Source organism: Asterias amurensis, chromosome 2, assembly GCF_032118995.1.
Source record: "Asterias amurensis chromosome 2, ASM3211899v1".
NCBI classification, from domain to species: domain Eukaryota; kingdom Metazoa; phylum Echinodermata; class Asteroidea; order Forcipulatida; family Asteriidae; genus Asterias; species Asterias amurensis.
The window spans coordinates 17,865,365-17,890,627 of NC_092649.1; the positions used below are offsets into that span (position 1 = coordinate 17,865,365).

Below are 25,263 nucleotides of genomic sequence, written 5' to 3' on the forward strand. Positions count from 1 at the left end.
ATGTATATAGGAAAGTAATGCAGTTTTTGAGAAAGAGGTAATTTCTCACTAAAATATTAAAAGACTTCTAGCTAGAAGTCTTTTATTACCATCTGAAAACACACAAATTCGTCCAACAAGGGTGTTTTTTCTGTCATCTTTTTCTCACAACTTCGATGACCAATTGAGCCCAAATTTTCACAGGCCTGTTATTTTATGGTTATGATGGGATACACCAAATGAGAACACTGGTTTTTGACAATTACCAAACGTGTACAGTGCCTTTAAAGCCATTGGACCCTTTCGGTAAAGTGTTGTCCAAGGCCCACACTTTGTGTACCACAACTTCTAAATCAAATAACAAACCTGTGAAAATTTAAGCTCAATCGGTCATCGGAGTCGGGAGAAAACAACGGAAAAACCCACCCTTGTTTTCGCGCGTTTCGCCGTGTCATGACATGTGTTTAAAATAAATCCGTAATTCTCGTTAACGAGAATTTATATTGTTTTGCTGTTTTCTCAAAAAGTAAAGCATTTCATGGAATAATATTTCAAGAGAAGTCTTTCACCATTGCCTTCTGTAAACCCTGTAAGTTATTTGTAAATCTGTGAACTTTTTTTTTTTTTCTGAACCGAAAGGGTCCAATGGCTTTAATAACCTTAGTGCATTATTTTAATAATTTACCTGAGGTACAGGAAGTCTCGTCTTCATTTAGTCTATAACCGATTCCACATGTGCAGATGTAGTTATTAGATGGCAATGGGGCAGGAAGACAAAGTTGCTCACAATCATGCATGCCGTCTGAGCAAGGATCTGAAAGATTTTTTTTGACAAACAGTTACAATTTAGTTAATATTATACTTAAGTCTTGAAAGTGAAGGGCACAACATTTTCCTCTGGAAGGGGGCACTTCTACAAGGACAATGTAAATTTGTATTGAAACCTTGCAAAGGACACAAGATCAAAAGCACATAGTACCAAAGCTATTGCTGCGGTTGCCGTTTGTTCCTTTTTTTATTTTTTTATTTATTTTATTATTATTATTATTTTTTTTTATTTTTTTTTTATTTTTTATTTATTTTTTTTTTATTTTATTTTATTTTTTTTTTTTTGGGGGGGGGGGGGGGGGGGGGGGGGGGGGGGGATGTGAACAAAAACAAACTGACCAGAACGGAACTAGAACCTGTGACCTATGTTGGGGGGGGGGGGTGTCTCCATATTCTCAACAACCTTTGCCAGTCAACTAAGACAAGTACACATATAATAATAATTTTTTTTTTTTTTAAGTCAGGTTTGGAACTGACTCCTGCTATTTGGCATGACGGTGGTCTACGAGTGGCAAGGTGTCTGCTCTAGTAACGCAAAGATGCCATTATAGATCTATGGAAAAATAACAAACTTTGTCCATCTCTCTGCCTGCTGTTGGCGTACATGCTGACACCATAGGCTGACTCCAACAGACCATCCAATGAATTCTGACCCACATGCTCGCCGTTAAATCTGTTTATGGCAATCAGTTCATTTGATGGAGCCCGCTCTGTCCACATAAGATAATCCTGTGAACCAGAACATACGACAAGTAAGAATATTTAAAAGATTTTCGGTGACAATACTCCTGCACTAACAATCAACAAATATTACTTAAAGGCACTGGACACCTTTAGTAATTGTCAAAGACCATTATTCTCACTTGGTGTATCTCAACATATACATAAAATAACAAATGTGTGAACAATTTGAAGTCATTTGTTCATCGAATTTGCAAGAAAAATAATGAAAGAAAAAACACCCTTGTTGTACAAATTTGTGTGCTTTCTGATGCATTCAAAGACTTCAGCTGAATTATTTTTTTATTTGAGTGAGAAATTACCTCTTCCTCAAAAACTACGTTACTTCAGACAGAGCCATTTCTAACAATGTTTTATACTATCAACAGCTCTCCCTTGCTCATTTGATTTTTGTTGTCCTAGTTCGAATATTTGGAGTAATTACCTTTAAAGAGGAAGAGAAATGTCAAATTCAATTTTGTGATGTACTCGTTTTCCAATAGATAGAGTCCTCATGCGAGTGGGGAAAAAAACTACAAGTCTCTAACCTCATGTTAAAATGGTGTAATCTACCATTGCATTTGATAACCCTAGTGCAACAGTTTAGAAAAATGGGTCTGCTAATCTTTGCCTGGGATGCTTTGGTTTATTCCTGACTTTTTTCAGAGCGAAAGTTGAGGCATGATGTTAATGGAAATCAAGAACTAATGGGTCTACACAATCCAAAGAGGAATGTTATAGCACTCACAAATTCAAGACTGTTTTGATTGGTTATCATTGACAGCAAGGAATGAACCATACCAACCCCCCCCCCTACAAAAATGTATCAATTTTTCCATAATAATGATTTCATGGAATGTTGAAATTTTTTGTCCCAGAAAGTTATTTGCGAGACTTGCACAGTCTATAATCAATACATTCAATCTTCAGAGATGTTGTAGTTGTTAGGTTTGTACCTTGTACAGATCCATTCCAGTTATCATAGATCCGTATTTCTTGAACACAAGTCTGTCTGTGGATCCCATGTAGTCAACAGCGCGTATACCAGTTCCTTTTTCGGCAAAGTAAAGTCTACAACCAAAGTTTACACAATAAACAATTTTACAACTACACAGCTCAAAATAATACTTATTATACACCACATTCGATCCTTGTCTTTTGATTGCCATGTATTTACTGCTGCGACGTGTGTAGCCTTGTCCAAGGCTCTTTACGCAAGAACCGGCCAGCTAATATTACGACAAACTGCAGACATGCACTGGCACGGTACTGGGTATATACAGTACTTGATACCGAAGGGTCAAAGCATGGTTTTTCTAGGTTTTTCAACCTCGTACAACAAAGCCAAAATGAAGCATTCGGCTTTGTTATATCAAATATACAGTACCGTACCAGAACATGTATACTATGCAGTTCGTCGTCCAACACTACCTGTTGAATTCAGAGCCGCCCATCGCTTGCGTAAAGAGCCTTGCGTGATGCTTAGTGGAAGTCCTATATTGGTAAATATAGGACCCTTGTAACACTTGTGGCAGTGATTCTTTGTAGTTCAAACAGGACAAGGCCATGTTACTACAGACAAGGTTGGTGTCGACATGGAAGTGTCCTTTGCAGAATAAAAAAGGGCCTCGCAGTCATGGTACTTGTGTCCTTGAGCAAGATCGTTTTATCATAACTACCGGTACTTTGTCCTTCAAATGGTCCTGTGTCCTAGGATTGGTAGTGCATGTTAAAGGCAGTGGACACTATTGGTAATTGTCAAAAACTAGCCTTCACAGTTGGTGTATCTCAACATATGCATAAAATAACAAACCTGTGAACATTTAAGCTCAATCGGTCATCGAACTTGCGACATAATAATGAAAGAAAAAACACCCTTGTCACACGAAGTTGTGTGCGTTTAGATGGTTGATTTCGAGACCTCAAGTTCTAAATCTGAGGTCTCAAAATCAAATTCGTGGAAAATTACTTCTTTCTCGAAAACTATGGCGCTTCAGAGGGAGCCGTTTCTCACAATGTTTTATTCCATCAACCTCTCCCCATTACTCGTCACCAAGAAAGGTTTTATGCTTATAATTATTTTGAGTAATCACCAATAGTGTCCACGGCCTTTAAAGAACAGAGTAACTATTGGTAAAAGAAAAGGTTTAACCCCGTGATCACATAGCAAGCACCCTTGTTTATTGGTTTCCTCAGGTTTGTGAGCTAGAGTGTTTAAGTTCACTAATAACCAGAAAATAATAATACATGTAATACATTTGAAACTGATTTACTATCTTTTGAGAGGGAATTGTAACCATTCATAGTTTGTGTCGAAAAAACCATCACAAAACATGAGAATCGAGGACTTTAAAAGATGACCAACTTATAATCCTACTTTCCTGAACAATGGGATCAGAAAAAAATTGATTTAATAAAGTTTGATGTTCTCAGCAGCAACATTTGTACAGTCAACACGAATGCCATTGTTCATTGTTATCTTACTACTATCTCACCCAGGCTTGATTTAAACAGGTCATTGATAACAGGGATACAAGTGCAAATAAGAACATACAGATTGCAAGAGTAAGATTTATTCTGAAGATAAGGAACAGTTATAATACAAATCGGTAACACACAATGGGTGTACCCGAGACATATGTCGTAATTTGGACTTCCACCTTTGTATATTAGTGCAATGAAGTGAAGGGTACTCCGCTATCAGTTAGGGTAGGCAGATTTGTGGTTTAATAGTACTCACACCTGACTGTCGAAGTCTACTGTCAGAGCGTCGGCCTCCAGAACGCCCCTTACAATCACCACACGGTTACTACCATCGAGGGCTGCTCGTTCAATCTCCACTGAGGATCCAAGGTAGGTCCAGAATATAAATCTTAAGAATTAAAAGAAGAGACAAAGAAAATGAGAAATAATTCAATTTTTTTTTCCCGATGATTGGCATGTGACTTTCAAATGTTTCTCCAGCCAGATATTTCACTTCATCTTGTGAAATTTTGTCATGTGTTGCTTCAAGAAATGTCAGCAGGATTTAAAACTTTGTATGGTGAGATTTGGGATAGCACCACAACCGTATCTCTTTTGAAAGTGTTGCCTCTGAAAAGAACTAGTGATTGACAACTCCTTAAAAAATGTTCATTTTCATAAGTATGTCTCTAGAGTGCATTGGTTCATGGAATGAGTTCACTTTACAAGAATGATATATAAATTGTTTTACAATTATTACTAAAATCAATCGTGGCAAAAAATGAGGTAAAAGTGTCAGAATTTGCTACAAAGACACCGACTTAGTAGGTGTCTACATTCATTTGATCATTGAATAACTCAGACACAAGTTGTGCTGCTTGTTTTTTCACAATAGATGTAATTTTGACTAAGACCATGCTTGCAACATGTCTAGACTCTGACCCTCACAGCTTACAATAGCCAGATACTGTAGCAGACAAAAGGTCAGCAGTCCAAAGACCAAACTTTTTGCCAGTTTCAGCACTTCATTGAAAATCAGTGTCACAAGTGTCTTTATTAATTTATGCAAACCCTAGTTAAATATATTAAGTAGACAGTTTCCTTCCTCCATGGTAGGTGCAATTATTTTGTGTTGTTCCTGTATTTGCTGTATTTTTGCAAGTAATTTAGCTCCTTTAAGACTCAAGAGAGGGCAGTATTTAGGGGAGGGCAATTAGGAATGCTAGAATTTACTTTTATTTAAAAGACCGCTGGACTTTTTCGGTCAAAAGTTTACTGGCCCGACACCAAAACTACTAGCCTCTTGGCTCAAATCTGTCCAGTATAAACTTTGTACCCTGACCTTGCATGAGGATCCACAACGATGTGTCCGGGCTGTCTGACATCGTCACTCAGAAGGATTGTTCGGTGCGTACCGTCGTACTTCGACACAGCAATATGGTTCAATCGAGAATCAGTCCAATAGAGCAGTTTGTCAAGCCAGTCTACGGCAATACCTATGATGTTCAGAAGATTAATAAATAGCCAGTGCTATGTTTTTTAAGTGCATTGGTAATTTTTTTGGAACTGCGCTATATAAGAGCTGGTTTTATTAATATGGATAAAGTGGTGTATCTCGCCACATTACTTTGTGAATGCAAAATGGCACTTCTATAATCTGACATTAGTCATCAGTGCTAATAATATTGTGTCATTATGAAACTACCTCCTCTCTGGCATTTTTCAAAAAATCTCTTAAAATAATATTAATAATAATAATAATGGACACTTTTAAAACGCCGGTATCCGCCGCAAGCGTCACTCATGGCGCTGCTCTACAAAAGAACAGCTATTAAGCAATCAAATTAGCAAAACAAAATAAGAAAAATAAACTAACTTAACAAAAAACTACGATGTCCTGGGGTGTACATCTGCACAAGATCACTTAAATATGCTGGGGCGTCACCCTGTTCGTATCAGATGTAATATGTCATGTATGTTTTAGCTTACATGTAGTTCCATTGGTTTGCTTGTCCAGCCCTTTGATCTTGTTGAAAAGGCGCTTTACAGATGCTCTGTTGTATGTATGTATGTGTACTGAAACTTGCTGAAAACTTTGACAGTAATTCATACAGTATCCAACATTTGTACAAAAAGAGATTTGCAATTTCTTATGAAAATTATCCTTATATTGTGCAATTTTTCAAAAACAAAAACAAAAAAACTGAACGAACGAACGAACGAACGAACGAACGAACGTACGAACGAATGAAAGAACGAATGAACGAACTAATGAACAAACTAATGAATGAACAAACAAACAAACAAACGAACAAACAAACAAACAAACAAACAAACAAACAAACAAATTCCCCAACACTCCAACAAACATAGTTTGACAGGCTTTACAAAAAATAAATCCACGTTAATGGGAACAAAAGTAACAGCGATTTTCAAGATAATCAAAGTAAGAAAAAAACTACATTAAGCATTACCATTGACTTCAGTCGTTCCACCAATAACTTCCACAGATCTCTCATTGCTGCGTAGTTTTATGCTGAATATAATGTTGTCTTGGAGTGTGCTGTAAAACAATATCCCTTCCCCTGCGTCGGTAGCCATTGCGACTGCTTCGGGTAAATCTGTCAGGATGCACTGACCAGGATGTGATGATGGTAGGTCTTGGATGTTGTCTGGATACATGCAGATACTGGTTCGGCCGAGCACAAATACCTTGGGTGGTGGAACCTGAATGTCAGAGTCTTGATTGAAGTAAGACAACAAGAATATAACAAATATTAGTTTTGGCTTTAAAGACATTGGACACTATTTGTAATTGTCAAAGACCAGTCTTCTCAGATATGCATAAAATAACAAACCTGTGAAAATTTGAGCTCAATCGGTCGTCAAAGTTGCGAGGTAATAATGAAAGAAAAAACACACGTGTCACACGAAGTTGTGTGCTTTCAGACGCTTGATTTTGAGACCTCAAATATCTGAGGTCTCGCAATCACATTCATGGAAAATTACTTCTTTCCACGAAAACTACGTTACTTCAGAGGGAGCCGTTTCTCATACTATCAACCTCTCCCCATTACTCGTTACCAAGATAGGTTTTATGATAATAATTATTTTGAGTTATTACCAATAGTGTCCACTGCCTTTAACTTTATACACTGTGTGTTAGCACTGACTGTATACTCAGTAATTTCCCGAGCCCTGTGAAACAAAATCACAATTACTCGGGTGGGATTCAAACCCATGACCTTTGCATCTGGAGCAGTCTCTTGACAACTAGACCACCGAGATTGCCCAGTAGCTAGAGACAGTTTGAATCCTATATTTTAGCAGCGAGCAGCGAGTACCGCACCTATGTGCAAAGTTTTATCTTTTTCTAGAAATCAAGCAAAAGTGGCTTCCGTTAGTTAAATGCTACTGGTATCCACATGTACAAACATGGGGGTAAAGGGTGACTTGACCATTTTAAGCCTGTGAACAGCCCAGGCAAATGCCACCCAGGTAACTACATGTAAATTAATTGAGCCCAATGGTAGTTTAACCGGCCAACATTTGGTGTTACTTTCTTCCTTTTATTTGCTATATGCTTCCCTTCAACCTTTGATTACAAGCTATAGGGCATGTATTTTGTCACATCTTGTTGTAGGTCACTGGTGTAGCGCCCTCATGTGCTTATATTTAGTCAGTCGTAAAATCCAAGTAATCCAATGGTAATGTTTACACATTGGAATGTTACAAATGGTCTTGGTTAAATTCAAATCTAATGCTAACAGTGACACGGCTAAGTTGCATCATCAGGCCCAAGAACACAGAAGGTGCATGCACTTGGTATCCCTACAGTAAAAGAAAAAATAAATAGAGAGGTTTCGCAAGTGTACGGATACAGATACAGATACCGCTACATCAACACTTTTTGTGTTCACATGACGCGTATCCGCGACTATCAAATTTTGCATACGCGTTAGCAACGGATACAGGAGCTATACACGTCGTAGAAAACAGATACTGTTTTGTAGACTTTTAGTTGTATTTTTGTCCCAGATTAAAAACATTACCCATGGAATTGCTTTCACTTGTATCATGCTTGATATAGATAGAAAATTGTTAGTCATTTGCAAGCAAAACGATGAGAAAATGCAGTGTATAAAACACGGGTGTCTATCGGTCAGAAAAACACTCATGATGAATACGAGCGCACTCAAGTGAAACATACCTATACATGTAGTTTGCGAAACAAAATCCAACACGTGGCTAATGTGAACGGATACGGTTATCATATCCATATCTGTATCTGTATCCGCACACTTGCGAAACCTCTCTATTATAAATATTTATCCGTACCTGTGACACATGTTCCATCCTGCATTGCGGTGAACCCATGTTGACACAAACAACTGTATGCATCCCCTCCGTCACTTACACAGAGAAACTCACATGGATTTGCATCACAACCAGCTGTATAATTGTCATCAGAGATTGAAAAATAAGTTGTTTTGTTAAATCATGGTTAAAGACACTGGACACTATTGGTAATTGTCAAAGACTAGTCTTCTCACTTAATGTATCTCAACATATGCATAAAATAACAAACATGTGAAAATTTGAGCTCAATTGGTCGTCGAAGTTGTGAGATAATAATGAAAGAAAAAACACCTTGTCACACGAAGTTGTGTGCTTATAGGTGCTTGATTGCGAGACCTCAAATTCTAATTCTGAGGTCTCAAAATCAAATTCGTGGAAAATTGCTTCTTTCTCGAAAACTACTTGACTTCAGAGGGAGCCGTTTCTTCTCACAATGTTTTATACTATCAACCTCTCCCCATTAATTGTTACCAAGTAACATTTTATGCTAACAACCTTTTTTGAGTAATTACCAACAGTGTCCACTGCCTTTAAATACAGTATGGATGATCAATGTCTTTGAATGATGACTCAATCAGCCATATCACTATTGTTTACTATAATCGTACACATGCAGCAAATCCACAAAATTATGATGTAAAACAAAGTACCGTAAACAAAATTTCAATATTGAAGACCATAAATACTACTGTTGTGAATTAGTAAAATACAAAAGTAATACAGTTTTACACAAAATGCAAATTGCTTGCAAAGAAAACACACTATTTTATTCTAACATGTAATTTCAATTGAATGAATGTAACTTGGCAGAGAAGACTGCAATTACAGGAATAATTTTCTTCATACTGAGAAAGCGGTTTGGCTAGAATAGGCATTTTATTCAGGCGTGGAATTACACATGTAGGCCACTACATGTATTTCCCTGGTCTTGGCATTTCAAATGTAAACATAAAAAAAACAGTACACATATTAGAGAGTATGGGTGAACCCCTTTGAAGAGTATAATATGAAATAATTGAGACAAATGTAAGAATGCTTCAAAAGTGTTACTCAAACACAATAATGCCTGGAACCTTACAAAACTGACCCCTTTCAAAAACGGACACACAATGATATTAACTTACATGATCGCCAGTTCTGGTTGTTTCCAGCGTACGTAGTAATGCCAAATGGTAAACGTGGTGTAAGGTTAAAGGTGAAGTAGTAACCCCTGACCTCATCCTTAAAGTAGCAATGTAGCTGATTTGTTGAGTCGGTAACGTAGAGGTAATCCTGTAATTAAAAATAAATATTTGTTAAACTTTCTAAAATGATGTGTGAAGCATTACTGGGTCTAACTGCAACTTACATAAATTTTGATGATCTTAATGTGTCCCAATTTTTGCCTATCACACCCTCTTTAATTCCTTCACCCTTCATGAAACTATTCTTTCATGAAATTATGCCTTACCTTGTACAGGGTTAAATCGTTAAACCTGTAGAGGTTGTAGTCAACTGCTGTATGCACCGTTACAGACTGTCCATCAGTAGTTGCCCAATAGATAGAGCTCCTCATACCATCCAGACTCCGAGATGTCCAGTATAACCTGCCCAAAATAATACAATAAGTGATGTTAGCCGGTGTGAGGCAAAAGATTCTGCCCCCTGGAAGGAGTGCATTTTGGCGACCCCAACAAAAGCCCAACCAAAACAAGTTGCTTACCGGTTGTTCTGAACAGCGTGTCACCGCGCTCAACCGAACACACTAACGCCCAACCAATGACCAATGTTTCTGGTTTGGGTCGCCAAAGTACACTATTGGAGATTCTGTCCCCCCCCCCCCCATAAAACTTTTCGCAAATACCTATTGTCCAAGCGCCAACTGTTAAATGAGGTGCATTCTGGGATAGCTATGGATCAAATTTGATCCTTAACTATCCCAGAATGCACCTAACTCCACACCTACTGCGCCTGCCTGAGTATTTGGGATAAGGTCTATAGGAAGAATATAGCTTCTGATGGCGCCCTCTGTTGGATCCTTCTCCTCCAGACCCCAGGTCATTTTCCAATTTGGGTACAGAATCTCCGGCAGGACACCGGTACTAAATCAGTTTTGCCAAGTTGAACGAACAGTTCATTATTGTGTTTTTTCTTTTTTTTAAAAAGCAAGATATTTTTGTACCTTTGGTTTCTTTCAAGGCGTAGGCCTACGATTCAGTTGTGGGTATGCCAATCATTCATTCCAATCAAATCTTACATCAAGCGTTTATATTTGTGATAAAGTCCGCCAGAGGATGACTTAAAGACATTGGACCTATTGGTGATTGTCATATACAAGCATTCACAGTTTCTCAACATATATATGCACAAAATAACAAACCTGTGAAAATTTGAGCTCAATTGGTCGTCGAAGTTGCAAGATAATAATGAAAGAAAAAACACCCTTGTCACACGAAGTTGTGTGCTTTCAGACGCTTGATTTCAAGACCTCAAATTCTAAATCTGAGGTCTCAAAATCAAATTCATGGAAAATTACTACTTTCTCAAAAAACTACGTTGCTTCAGAGGGAGCCGTTTCTCAGTGTTTTATACTATCAACCTCTCCCATTTACTTGTTACCAAGAAAGGTTTCATGCTAATAATTATTTTGAGTTATTACCAATAGTGTCCACTGCCTTTAACTTAATGTTGCGACCTGTAAATTCAAGTACCCTTGATCCAATCGATCAGAAGCAAACCAGAACTTACCGTGTAGTGTGATTTCCAGCAATAGTAAGATATCTTCAAAAACACTCACTAAATGAGCCATCCCTTCCATAAAATGAGCACCAGCTGGTGTAATGTGTCTGTAGAAAATTGCTTTGCAGGCTCAATAAAACAGATACAGATACAGAACCCCAACAAGTTCCTACCTATCGCGCGAGTAGTCGATGGTGAGTCCAACCGCATACCCTGCTTCAGAGCCCCGTATTATTACGCGACGATCTCGTCCATCCAGACGGCTGCGTTCAATCCTTGGGTCGGTACCCGTGTCGGTCCAGAACAGCCACCTGTATGTTAGAAGTACAAAAGCAGCTCAGTGAAAGGGTAAAAGTTTGGTCATACAGCACTAAGCACTGAGCATAACTTATTTAAAAGGTCATGAGTATTATTTGATTTCATTGTAGGTTTTTGCTTCGTTGCCCAGTATGAACGTCCGTCAAGGATACCGGATTCAATTTTCGGCAGATTTGACCAGCACATTTCGATTTAAATTGAAAATAGTTCTATTTATAGATTCCAGAAAGATAATTAGCTTTCATTTAAGGAATTGAATCGCAGCATTGAACGAAGTCTTGTTGCTGCTGTTATTGTTGTTTTTGAAGACTAACCACTAGAAGCAATGTGAACAAAACTGCACTATTCTGTACGATATCTAGTTACCAGAGTTTTTGTCATTAATCCATACTATACATTAAATTTGCCAAACCCCGTTCGGCATACTAACCCAAGTTGTGGATGCACGGCGACACCAGTGGGAACCTCCAATCCTTCCCCAATTACGACTGTATGTTTGGACCCTTCATAATCACTCATCATGATGTGGTTGTATGAAGCATCAGTCCAGTAGACAGTACGAGCTAACCAATCTACGGCGATACCCTGCACCATCGAGGAGGTGCCGCGATACAGGGGCGTTGCAATGAGTTGCTCCCCCTTCAACTGACCGCGCCAAACCACCTTCAGGCGTGGGTCAGCCCAGAAGAAAACACTGTCGTGGTAGTCGGCTGCCAGTGCGGTCCAGTTGGCCGGACTATATTTCAGAAGGGTGTTGGTCACTATGTTTCCAGACGAGAGATAGTCCGCCGGATCTGCTGTCAGGCTTTGCAGTTTGGCTGTCCAATCTAGGAGGTTCTGCTCGAGCCAAACAAGGATTGGTGCATCAGGGTTGTCCACGGGAACTGAAATGAGAAATTGTTTGATTGTTACAATTTTGTTAAGATTTATTGCCCTATTTGACCCAACAAATTAAACCTACATTTGAAACAGCTATTGTTAGGTTTGAACAACAGTCCGCAAATTTTCAGTCGATGGTAATTAAAAACTAAAAAAGAATGATTGTCAGGATCCAAGGTTCTGCTCGAGCCAAACAAGGTTTGGCGCATCAGGGTTGGCCATGGGAACTAAAAAATATGAGAAATCGTTGGATTTTCACCATTTTTTCAACGATAGCAGATTTGTATTTTGGTTCGAACAACATTACACACTTTGTTTAAGGTTATATGCAAGAGTCCACAAATTAATTAGTCCATGATAGTTCAAATTAATTAATTATCTATCTTTTACCAGTATCGTAGAAAGCGCTGAATCCTGAGCCCCCGATGACGTCATCAGTAAAGAAACGCAGGCGCAGTACGTTAGTCGTTGAGACGGTTATTGGCGGTAGTTGCTGTCCGCAATAGACTGTGGATACAGACGTCTCGGCATTGTCACCATCTTGAATAATCTCCACAAAATCATCTCTGTCAACCAATACAGGAAATAAGCAATCAAATCATGAGTAAAATAAATGATATTATGTGACAGTGTATAGGCCTAGGTGATTTTAGGGGGCCGGGAAACACCCCTCAAACCATCGCAAAATGCAAAGATGACTCAACAATACTACTCTCCCATTTGTCTCATTATTAAGACGTTATTAAGACGTTAATTTTTGTTGTGCGTGCAGTGTTTGTGCGTGCAGTGTTTTTAGCAAAATGTCCCACATCTACCAGTGGCAAATTTCAGTACTTAGCATTTACTGGGGGTATATCAACACGTCAGAGATCGGTCATTGAATTGTAACCGCGCTCCCATTAGTAATTTAAAACAGCGCGCCATATTCCTGCACTATTTAGTTTGACCAGCAATGTCTTTGGAATCATAGTATTGTGAAGACATTTTCTCTGCCAAATGGACTTTGGGCAAGGCCGAAAACTATTCCATCATCAACATTTTCATTTGACAACAACTTCACATATTAAACTTCACCCTCTTTTTCAATATTCATGAATACATGACAGGCCCGTTATAATGCTGGTCTTTCATTCCACACCTTTAAAGGGAAGGTACACGTTTGGTCATTACTCATAACAAATATAAACTTAAAAATTGACTTGGTAACGAGCAATGGAGATCTGTTGATAGTGTAAACCATTTTGGGAACAACTCCCTGTGAAGTAACGTAGTTTTTGAGAAAGAGTTAATTTCTCACTAAAATATTACAAGACTTCTAGCTAGAAGTTTTTTATTCCTATCTGACAGCAAACAAATTCGTCCAACAAGGGTGTTTTTTCTTTTATCATTTTCTCGCAACTTTGATGACCAATTGAGCCCAAATTGTCACAGGTTTGTTATTTTATGCTTATGATGGGATACACCAAACATGTACAGGGCCTTTAAAAGCCTAATTTTCTTATGAAAACTGAGATATAAACGCGTCTTGTGAATACAATTGATAAACTAACTTGCACAAGCTGGTAGATTGCAAGTCGAACTCCGAAAACTGCAATTTCACACGGCGACTCGCTGGAGCAGTAAGAGTCCACTCACATTGGAGGCCAGCAGGGTACTGGATGGGAAACCCCGGCTTGACCGGAGACGATATCAATCCCATTCCAGCACGAAGAATTGATCCACACTCATCTGGCGAAGAGCTCACTCCTGTACTACTACCCGGGGATACAAATCTGTTGCAGAGAGAATTCAAATACCAGAAAATCATAAATAAAATCGTACAATTACAAAACTCATCTGGCGAAGAGTTAAAACCTAGCCCACCTTGTTGAGCTGTAAATGACTCTCATTAACATCGGGTCTCTTTACAGTGAAGAGACTGATGTATTGTTAAATCCATTAGGGGCCTATACACTTTCAGAACAGAAACAAAAGTAAAAGTCCACAGATTTACAAATAACTTACAGGGTTTACAGAAGGTATAATGGTAAAAGACTTCTCTTGAAATATTATTCCATGAAATGCTTTACTTTTTGAGAAAACATTAGAAACGTGCGGAAACAAGCGTGGGTTTTCCCGTTATTTTCTCCCGACTCCGATGACCGATTGAGCCTAAATTTTCACAGGTTTGCTGTTTTATATATAAGTTGTGATACACGAAGTGTGGGCCTTTGAACAATACTGTTTACCGAAAGTGTCCAATTGCCGTTAAATTAGCGAAGAGACCGATGTTAAAAGAGAGTTAGACCCAGTAACTGGGGCGCTGTACTCCTTTTTCCTAAATTTTGGCATTCTCGGTCGGTCAAACTTCGAAAAAAGGAATACAGCGCCCCAGTTACTGGGTCTAGGTATATGTTCAGACTTTACTTGATAATATTATATTAATAATAATCAGACTTACTGGATAATATTGTTCTCATAAAAAATACTTACATGATGCCTAACGCAAACGTGATCAATAACATGTACTTCAATTTTGGAGCATTTGCTTTCTCCATCTTGGAGCAAACGTGTTTGGCGTAACCACTGCTGAAAGTGTGTGTCACTGCACTGGAGCTCACTGCATGCACTGGAGAGAGATGGTCAGTCAAAAATGGTGTCTGATCTGCAATCCCTGGGGTCTGCGTAGTGTTTTTCCGGGTAGTGTTAGTGGGAATCCCCAAACTTTAAATAAACCCGTCCCATGTGAACCACTCAAGTCCAAATTTCCTGCGACTCGAGAACCAAATTGGATCTTGTTTACATTGCTCAGTGGTTAACCTCCAGCAAAACCTTGACCTCATTGTTTACTCAAGTCATAAATGAATTACCTCCCAGAGTCCAATGGTGAGATCATCTTTCGGAGAACCACCAGTGGCACACGGGGAGGGAGAACGCATTGTAGAAAATGAAAGTTTTATTTACACACACACATATCCATAGGCCTAACTTCTCGCAAAAGAAAACCAAGCGTTGAACGCTTTCTCCTGGATCGATGATTCAAAAGAGGGCGCTTTCCAAGAAACTTTTGCACATAAAACTTCTTTACAGGATAACACTTCTTCACTAATGTCAGATTGATCTTCCCATGATCTTCCTGGTCACAGTTAGCCTTGCCTATTGAAACCATGTAATGAGGTCCTTCCTCAAATTAAGATATTGAAACCAAAAACGGAGCTGGGTGTGATTGTTAGTATCAAAGATCGTATTTATAGCGATACGGCGGTGCTCTGTGATCTTTGGTTTGTATGCATGAATGCGTCAGTAGTGTGTCATCAAATGGTACTGGTGTCCGCCGCATGCGAGCTACCATTCGATTCATTGGTGTTGTAACTTGTTTACACGGCACGCATTTAGCAGTGTCCCACTCCCAGGGCCCAATTTCATAGAGCTGCTTAAGCAAAAAAATTTGCTTAAGCAAAAAATTCATTGCTTAGTAAAATCAGATTACCGGCCAAGACTCCATTCAATTGTAATGCTAAGTAAACAACAGCTTAATACTAGTCATAAGCAATGTATATGGCAGGAAATTTTGGCCAGTAACATGTGTAAAATAAGCGAGCTATTTTCGTGCTTAAGCAAATTTTTTGCTTAAGCAGCTCTATGAAATTGGCCCCAGGTCAGCAGTACGTTGCTCTTTTCTTTTTGGTCTAGACACCCTCTGTCCGTATTCATAAAATAACATTTGGACGAACAACTCCCGGCCAAATAATCCGAAAAGGTAGGCATTGGTAGGACATGAAATACACAATTAAACTGAATAGCCTTTCCAAGTTTCTAATACTAAATAATAATATAATAATATTTTTTAATAATAAATAAGACTTGTAATGCGCACATATCCACCCTGCTGGGTATTTACTAAATTAGTTAAAGTTCTAAATGAATAAAGCATTTTGATGTAGTTCTTGTAATACAAGTTGTAAACTTGTACCTCTAATCTATCTACCTCCTTACTAACCATGTTTAACCATGTTAACCTGTCAGCCATGCTCATGTCAGCGCTCTACCAGAATGAGCAATCTAGCCATTGTTAATGATTTTGAAAAATAGTTTAATCATGATACAAACCGATAAATTTGTGTTAAAGGGGCCAGTGTTATTATTAAGACAGTGGACACTATTGGTAATAATGTCAACAAAGACCAGTCTTCTCACTGCTCACATGTTGGTGTACTCGACATGTACAAACATTAATTAACAATAACATGACAAAATAACAAACCTATGAAGCTCAATTGGTCGTTAAAGTTGCGAGATAATAATGAAAGAAGAAATACCCTTGTCACACGAAGTTGTGTGCTTTCAGAATCAGAAATTTTAAATCAGAGGCCTTGAAATCAAATTCATGGAAATTACATCTTTCTCGAAAACTACGTCATTTCAGAGGGAGCCATTTCTCACAATGTTTTAAACTATCAACCTCTCCCTCAAGTGAGGTTTTAAGCTAATAATAATTTTGAGTAATTACCAATACTAGTGTGTACAAATAACACGCCACTGACTGTTTGAGATGTTAATTGTCTTGCTCAGGGACACAAGTGTCACGACCGGGTTTCGAACCCACACTCTGCTGAACAGAATCGACAGAGCTTGAATTCGGTGCTCTTATCCCCATGGCCTCGACATCCAATTGTGTATGATCATTGTTGCCAAATAAGATTATCATAATAAAGCAGTCCATTTCCTTTGCAGACCTACAAAACCTTCAAGATGGATCAAGTCGACATCAATGGTGGAATGACCACAAAGTAAGTATAGTACAGTCAGTGACTGTATATTAGTTTTTATTACGTGCCCTGGGGTCGATTTCGCAAAGAACTTATGACAAATCCCAACTTAGAACTAGTCCTAGGAGATATATTAAAAACTTAAGGCTAATCCTTTTAACTTAGAACAAGTAACTCATCCTTCCTAAGTATAGAGAGACTAAGTCTTAACTCTGTGTGAAATCCATCCCCGGGGAGACTTTGCCAAAGCCAATACTTAACAGTACTCCTCCCCTTCAAATAAAACAAACTGTTTTGGGCTTTAAATGTTGTGAAACCTTTAGAATTTAGAACTTGCAACAGTTCACCAAACTGTTCCATTTAAAACCATTTTCAGTTGCTAGAAAAGGTGTAACCTTTGCCCTTCCCAAATTTTGGCTTGGGCTTTGTTGTATTTTGGGGGTAAGAGATTTTTTTGCACTGTTGTTTAAACATCAGAACGACCCTGAAGTCCAAGCCGAGGTATAACAAGGCCCTGATTAATTGTTTTGTTCTCCCTTTTCTACTAAATTTTATTTGTTGAATATTGCAAGAGCAATCGAAGACTTGTGAGCCTTGAAAGTTAAACAATTGTTTAAACCCAAATTTTATTTCTTGTTATAGAAGTAACAGGCTAGCTTTTTAATAAAAAGCTTGGAATTTGTCTCCTTAAATTCCTTACCAATGCATAGCCTTCATGATGGAAGAGTGAGACGTCCTTTTTGTTTGTTTTGGGGTTGGGGTGACACTGGGGGTGTTTATTTTGGATTTATATTTGTTGTGCTTTTTTTTTCCCTAGGTCAGACCTGAAGGGTTCCGACAAGTTCTTCTTCACGTAAGTTTGAACTATTTCAGTTAAAACAATATGAAACAAAAACCAGTCTTTTTTATTTTACGATCACTTCAAAGGCACTGGACACGTTTGGTAATTTTCAAAGACCAGTATTCTCACTTGGTCTATCCCAACATGTGCATAAAATAAAAAGTTATTAGTTACCGAAAGTGGCCATCAGTGCCTTTGATCTACATCAAAGTCTTCTGTGTGCACACTTTATACAAAAATGTTTAAATGCCACAACATTAGTAATATTTAGCAAGTCAGTGATATGATTGGTGAGAACATGAAGAACATGGATACCAACATAATGTATGTGTTAATCACTCATGTACCATAGTTTCAAGAAATAAAAAGAACAAAAAGTCAATTTTTTTTACATTCTATAAAGAAAACTGAGTCAGAACTGACCCGGATTTTATGTGCCAGGGGGTGCTGGCCAGTTTTCGGGTCAAGCTGACACGGAAAGTGGTGGTAAAAATGACAATTTTGATCTGAATCGCTTTGACACAAATTCTTCTTACTAAGAATCGTGTAACTGCTCTTGACATGACCCTTCCTCTGTGCCCCTTTCACATAAAAAGATGGAACAAAAGCAAACCATCCCTTGCACTCTTTTAACATTTTTTTTACTTTACAAAGTTGTGTTCCATTGATCTAATTCCTTTTTATTTTTATTCTGCAGAGCTTATGCTGATGTCAACATTCACGAGAATATGATTCGGGACCACTCCCGCACCCAAACCTACAGGTATAATGTGCCTTGAACTGTTCATGCTTAGTAGAGTCTTCCAATTCACTGCGTTATTCAAACTGATTGGATACTCTGATGGGGGACCTTGATTGTGAGCTTTCGTGATGAATGAAAAACAAAACCGTGCACTCTGGACAGGTCAAAGTGTCAACATCAACACATAAACTAACTTGTTTGAGGTTTGATATGATATTAATGTTGTATCAAACTTTCTATGATTATAGGTTTTCTTTGTAAGTTTTTTTTTTTGCCTCTGCAGTTAAAAGCCGGCATTCATTGTCACAATAAGGCATACGAAATTACACAAGATTACATATTAAATGTTGATTATTATTTATATGTTTCAAAGGCAGGCCATTATGGCGAGCAGCCACTTGCTGAAGGGCAAAGTCGTAGCAGATGTCGGCTGTGGCACAGGTGAGAGTGGTTTGGGGCTTTCCCCGGAAACAACGCACAAAATATAATAAAGAATGATTCAGAAACGTCTATTTGATGATACATTATTTGACAATTATTTACTACCAGATTCACGGTTAGATCATCGAAAAGAATAAATAACAGTGATGTCTTCTAAATTCTAGAGGACTGGGGAGGGTGGGTGTTATGGGGGCATCATGTTCTACTCTATCTTGGTCCTCCATTCTTCTTATCTATCACAAGACCATGGGCCTTGAAATATGTTCAGATCATATCTTCTACCTCTTTCTCCCCACTCGCCTTGTGCAGTCTATATACAAAATGACCGTAAAGTGTGACTATGTTGTTCTCTTTTTTTTCTAGGAATTCTCAGTTGTTTCTGTGCCAAAGCTGGTGCCAAAAAGGGTAGGGACTTTTCAAAGTTTTGTTGTCAATACTGTTACTTTTGGAGGCTGATCTATAACTTCTTGATCATGAGGAGACCGTTATGGGAAACCATGCATTTCATTGTTATATGATCTAGAATCGTCCTTTGTAACTTTGTGCAAATAATAAGGGAGAAGATTAAGACTATCAAAAAGCTGCAAGTGACTTGTATACATTTATAAACTTGTGGGCATATCATCAGAATGGATAGACTGTAAAGACTAGCCATTGATCGGTGAATTGATGGGACCAGCACAAGAGGGCGTAAGATTGACTTAGTGATCTAATGGGCTAGTAAATCACCTGGTTAGTTTCAGGTGTTTGATCAACAGCATCATGCTCTGGAAATGCACGAAGAAGAAAAAACTGACAATGCATTATGGTCGATGGTGATATCTTAAGATTGCGTGACAATTTGTTGCTACCTTTTCTCTGATGAATTCAAAATGGCCGCCATCACCATCTTTAAAAACAACCTGTAGCATAATTGCGCTGGCACCAGATGATAGACGGGCAAACAAAAATGTCATTTTCCACAGTTTCTTGCATTGTAAATGCCTCCGGTGTCTAAATCCATTAAACATACAGTAAGAGATGACATGGCTATAATTTTCACATTTTGTTTCAGTTTATGCCATCGATGCCAGTGCTATAATAGAGCAAGCCAAGCTCGTTGTCAAGGAGAATAACTTGGAGAATATAGTAGAGTTGGTCTCGGGGAAAGCAGAAGATGTCCAACTCCCAGAGAAAGTTGACGTCATTGTCAGTGAATGGATGGTAAATATTGGTTTAACTATTCAGTCAATGGTGTGTTACTGATTACTACTTAGCTACATAATCCATTTGACTCATGGATGGTTTCTTTGTAATTTATCTTACTTTGTAGCATACGTTTTAAAACTTGATATCATTGTAATTAATGCTATGGGAATATAGACCTTTATGCTTATCATGCTGCCTCCATCTTGGTCATGATCCTCGCATCACATACATGTAACAATAATAAATGCATTTAGCAAATAGGAACCAGACTATTTTGTTCTTCCAGCCTCGGTTTGGTAACATTGATATCAATGGGAAAATTTCAACATGGCTGCACCATGATAAAGGTATATTCTGTTCACATAGAGAGTGGATTCAGATTATGTGCATAGCTAGTAGAAAACATTGTTTTGATGAATACAGCTTAGTCAATGACTTTTGTAAAAGCCTGTTGTTGAGAAGTAATTTATTTTAAGAAAAAAAAGTATTTTCAATTCATTACAGGGTAACTTCTTGTTGTTTGAAGCCATGCTGAATTCTGTGGTCGTGGCCAGGGACAGATTTCTGAAAGAGGTAAGTTGAAAAGAGACTTTTATATCAAGTAGACGCAACCACGTCTTAGAATGAACAGCAGTTTTTTATTGGAAACTCCAATCAGGAAGAAGATTTATTCAAACATGTTGGATGCTTCTTGATTGTTTTTTTTCCCAAAATCATTTGTTGGATTTTCTGGAAGGAATTTAACTGGTCAACTGGTAGTTTTTGTTTCTGTCTGTTTTTGCCAGGGTGGCCTAATTTTACCATCGAAGTGCACATTATTCGTTGCGCCAGTGGATAGCCAAAAGATCTACGAGAGAAGGTGAGAAAATGAGCCTTTGGTCTTGATGAGCGTCAAGAAAGCAAACAATACATCATTGGAATTTCAAGAAAGCTTATCATCAGTTATTACTGCATACTAAAAACAGAATTGACCAGGATCTGGATTCCATGGGGCCTAAACCATTTTTGTGTCAGAATGACCCGGACATCAGTCAAACTTGATGCACAATCCGAGTTAAAATTTTATTTTTAAAACACTTTAAGTCAGTGTATGGCTTGATTAATTGCACTCAAACAAACAAGCAGTGCTGATTTAGGGATCTTCATCATACTTGGACTTTAACAGTAGTTCAGAAGAAAATTTTCGCTGGAGGATTGGGCTGTATGTACTGCCAGTGATGAACATTCACATTCTTAAACTAATCAGTGTGTCTTATACATCGTTTAATCCTATTCTAGGATTGACTTCTGGTCAAGTACTAAGGAAACCTATGACCTCAGCATGGAGTGTATGATTCCCTTTGCAAAGAAGCGCATCTTTGGTGAGCAATTCATTCAATTATTCCAAATCTAGTATCTTTGTTGGGTTTATACTACAAGTAACGAGCAATGGAGAGCTGTTGATAGTTTAAAACATTGTTAGAATTGGCTCCCTGTGAAGTAACATAGTTTTTGAGAAAGAGGTAATTTCGCAGTCAAATAATACAAAACTTCAGGCCTGAAACCTTTTCCCTTGCAACTTCGATGACCAATTGAGCTCAATTGTACAATTGAGACATAGAAGTACTAAAACACAGCATTGTACAATTGAGACATAGAAGTACTAAAACACAGCATTGTAAAAGCAATCTTGTTTTCTACCCGCAGGCTCGGTTCGAAGGGAGGATGTACCAAGCTCGGAGGTGGTCGGTAAAGAACAAGAGTTGGCACAAATCGACATCAACACCGTTACCATCAAAGATCTAGACAACGTTAAGGTACATTTTTCATAGTAGTTAGAACTAGCCTTAAGGTTTTAGTATCTCCTAGTACTAGTCCTATGTCCTAACCTTGGTGACCCCAGCTCACTTAAAATCCCTTGGGATAAACATAGGGACCTCATTGCCTCTCTGTAAGTGTACCATATAAAGATATATTTTGTTCATCGATTGTCCATTGCAGGGGAGTTTTAAAATGGCGTGCAACAAGACGACCAAACTGTCTGGATTTACAACTTGGTTTGACGCTTACTTTGAGATCAAAGGCAAGGAAACTGTTGTCTTGTCAACGTCACCGTTTGCCACGTAAGTAACCGGTATAGTAAAAAAAAACAAATAATGATAATAACAACAACAACTGTCGCAGCTGGAATCAACTGTTACAGTTAAACAAAAATACCAAATTAATGAAGGTTGTCAAAGTGGTATCAAGTTCAATATCTGTCAAGGCAAAAAAACTCTTGTGTTGTGCTTCTTTACTTATTTTGCGCTATAGGCCTACTCAAACAAACATTTACAAGTAATTTGCATTCTTCTCCATTTCAAGTCAATGTAAGTGCACCGAGTTTGAAAGGGCCAAAAGAATGGTGTCCTCTTCTGTAAAAAGTTGATAGTTCTTTGCCATTGCTGTTTAATATTATTCATAGAGGAAAACAATAATGATTTTATTGATCATGACAAAGACTAGGTAACACTATTACTATTATAAGTACAGTGTTGTATTCACGGTGGGCGGTGCCGGGCAGGTCTGCCAAGAACAAAAAGACTTCTCTCTGCACTCTGAGCAAAATACACTGTGCTGCCCAGCACAGATTTCCCCCGCATTGCACTTCAACAATGATGGCCCCATATCTAAACATGAATAATCTTGCCGCTCTCGCCCTTGAATTTTGGGCCCACCACTGAAACTGGTCTAGCTACAACACTATTTACAATGTATGTTGTATATTTTGTTTTTAAGTCGAACTCACTGGAACCAAGCTGTGCTGTACTTTGACGAGCCGATTTCTGTGAAAGAGGGCGATGTCTTAGACGGATCCATGTTAGTAACGCCTGCTCTCCATAACGACAGGTATGTTGAGCATTATCAGGTTGAATGTTTTAAAGACTTTTTACTCCTATTGTTATAATTTAGTTTCTTATTTTTTAATTTGTCCATATAATTGTTTTTGACAAGTGCCTTTTGTTCAGCGCCCTAGAGCATTTCAATATGAAGGCGCTATATGCATTTTGGCATTATTAATATTGTCATTGACAAGATGTTGCGACCACTTAACACAAGCAAATACATGTAATAACAAGATGGAGACCAGGGTTGGTAGTCTGGTCCCCGATAGTATAAGGACAATTTTGAATGGATGGTGGCTACATACGAACAGGAGACTCGATTTAGATACGTAGTAGCCTGGAAAGAAAGATTATCCAAAGCCTTGTAATTTAGAATGACAAGTTAGTGCAAAACTTGTTGTAACTCACTGTTAGTCCTTACTGTAATGTGCCTACTTCTGCCTTCCCGTTTTGTAAGACAATGATGCTGTTTTGCCATAGAGTTTACAAACCCAACAGCTTTTAGCTGCTACATACCAATTGGGTACACAAGGATCTCACTTTGAAATCACAATGCTGCATGCATTGTATTTCTGAAAAAGTAAACTGTTATGTTTGAGATGGTCATAATGGGCCGGTAATTTTAAGTGACAATTGAACAAAGGTGATAATTATCATTCAACCTTTCATGTACACTATAGGCCTACATGTACATGTACATGTATGTGATGGATTCAGTACTGCAATAAACAGTATCACGTGAGTTGGATATACTCCAAAATATTAGTGATTGGTTTTAATGGATTCATATTTATGCCAAAAATGCTTTGGTTGATTATGATGGATTCAGTATAGTTGCGTATTTACTGTCTTTCAATTGATTGATTTTGGCGGATTTGTGGTATGGTTTCTTTAGCAAAAACACCTACATGTAGGTGTTAAAGAGTCACCTAATCTTCGTTATAGAGGTGTACTGATGAAAACAGAGATGCCAACATTTACAACTTGCAATCGGGGAGACTTTGTACAACAATCAGGGAGATATTTAGAATTACATTCAACAGAATAGGGACAAAGTTTCCATATAATCAGGGAGATTTTCAAATTGTTCATCAGAACATGGAAAGGTTGGTTTATTTCCAGGGAAACTTTCTGCAGAATCATAGAGAGTTGGCAGCTCTGTGAATAGCGCCCTCTTGTGAACAAAATGTGCTCTGTTCAAACATATAATAATAATGGGCTCGTTATATCCCCAACAGACATTTGGACATCAAATTGAACTACAGCATCGCAGGTGGTAAACCAGCTGAGAGAAATTACAACACGTGGAAGACACCGGGCCCAGTTGAAATGTACTAACGTGTCGAGAAGAAACATTAAGCCATTTTGAGATATGGTTGACATGCTACTACAACACAATTTTGTTTGGGTAATTATTTCTGTATACACCCAACCTAAACACTAGTTCACTCCATATCTAAAAAACACTCTTGAAGCTACCATCTGCACAAAATATGACTGCGCATTAGATTAAGTTCTATTAATTATAATATGCAAGTGGGGTTTATCTTTTTGTTGTACTGATGTGTGGGTACGGTGGTGTATAACTAGACATTTCACAGGGAGGGAAGTGGGGAAAAAGAGATAAATTTGGGTGGGGGCTTATGGTGTATTAACCATTCATTTGTGCAATTTTGTTTGTGTAAAATGGGGGAGGGTCGAGAGTTCTGAGTGGGGAGACTACCACACTCCCCTGGTTACTACATTGATAAGGCACAACTACTCTCAAGTTATATTTTTGCTGCCAGTTCTTGGAGGAGAACAACAATAACAGATATGGATGCTTGTGAATGGTGCATTATAAGCTTACGAGATGAACAAAAATTAATTAAGAGTCATATTTTTGCAGATTATTTTGTGGTAATTTTATTTGGAGTTTTGAAACAAATAAAGTCTCAATGTATTCGTAAATTGAAATGCGTGTAATTGGTTTCCGTTTATACATTGGTTCCCGTTCATATTTACTTCGCAGAAACAAACATCTGGATCAAGGTCCATTAGGGTCTGACCTATATCTGGCAGTATGACCCGTAATCAATTCCTGACCAAACGTTACCCAGAAGTGGGTCAAAATGACGCAATATCAGAGTTGGAATCCCAGTATTTCTTTTTACCAGTTTCCGGTGTGGCAGGAGA

The 25,263-nt window shown here is 38.2% G+C and overlaps 2 protein-coding genes across 5 annotated transcripts in view; one reads left to right on the plus strand and one right to left on the minus strand.

The window, feature by feature from the left end:
* LOC139950456 (low-density lipoprotein receptor-related protein 2-like) overlaps positions 1-15,183 on the minus strand; it is a 30,477-nt gene extending 15,294 nt beyond the window's left edge. The window contains exons 1-14 of the mRNA XM_071949145.1: positions 14,737-15,183; positions 13,815-14,036; positions 12,655-12,830; positions 11,816-12,269; positions 11,241-11,378; positions 9,800-9,935; positions 9,474-9,621; positions 8,329-8,442; positions 6,465-6,731; positions 5,333-5,486; positions 4,268-4,399; positions 2,484-2,598; positions 1,380-1,536; positions 665-793 (exon numbers count right to left, since the gene is read on the minus strand). Of these exons, the coding sequence (XP_071805246.1) occupies positions 665-793; positions 1,380-1,536; positions 2,484-2,598; positions 4,268-4,399; positions 5,333-5,486; positions 6,465-6,731; positions 8,329-8,442; positions 9,474-9,621; positions 9,800-9,935; positions 11,241-11,378; positions 11,816-12,269; positions 12,655-12,830; positions 13,815-14,036; positions 14,737-14,801 (2,407 nt within the window). The 5' untranslated portion in view covers positions 14,802-15,183. The remainder of the gene's footprint in view (positions 1-664; positions 794-1,379; positions 1,537-2,483; positions 2,599-4,267; positions 4,400-5,332; positions 5,487-6,464; positions 6,732-8,328; positions 8,443-9,473; positions 9,622-9,799; positions 9,936-11,240; positions 11,379-11,815; positions 12,270-12,654; positions 12,831-13,814; positions 14,037-14,736) is intronic.
* Positions 4,252-25,044, plus strand: LOC139950473 (protein arginine N-methyltransferase 6-like). 4 transcript variants are annotated; one of them, XM_071949184.1, is made up of 15 exons: positions 15,293-15,412; positions 15,937-16,003; positions 16,978-17,033; positions 17,830-17,865; positions 18,551-18,616; positions 18,969-19,036; positions 19,400-19,441; positions 20,091-20,239; positions 20,729-20,797; positions 21,010-21,083; positions 21,503-21,585; positions 21,911-22,020; positions 22,205-22,326; positions 22,982-23,092; positions 24,327-25,044. In XM_071949184.1, exons 3-15 carry the CDS (start codon positions 16,996-16,998, stop codon positions 24,424-24,426), a joined length of 1,068 nt encoding a protein of 355 aa, XP_071805285.1. In that variant the 5' UTR covers positions 15,293-15,412; positions 15,937-16,003; positions 16,978-16,995; the 3' UTR covers positions 24,427-25,044. The 4 variants fall into 4 exon arrangements, with proteins under 4 accessions (XP_071805269.1, XP_071805285.1, XP_071805276.1 ...); XM_071949175.1 differs by having other exon boundaries at positions 15,347-15,471; XM_071949192.1 differs by lacking the exon at positions 15,293-15,412 and adding an exon at positions 15,599-15,754.
* The last annotated feature ends 219 nt before the right edge of the window (positions 25,045-25,263 follow it).

What these genes read in the sequence shown, in the direction of transcription:
- LOC139950473 (XM_071949168.1), top strand. Translation starts at nt 16,996, where the DNA reads ATGGATCAAGTCGACATCAATGGTGGAATGACCACAAA. An exon ending in CAAAAGATCTACGAGAGAAG is followed by an intron (nt 21,084 to 21,502) that starts GTGAGAAAATGA and finishes ATCCTATTCTAG; the next exon opens with GATTGACTTCTGGTCAAGTA. An exon ending in TCAACGTCACCGTTTGCCAC is followed by an intron (nt 22,327 to 22,981) that starts GTAAGTAACCGG and finishes TTTGTTTTTAAG; the next exon opens with TCGAACTCACTGGAACCAAG.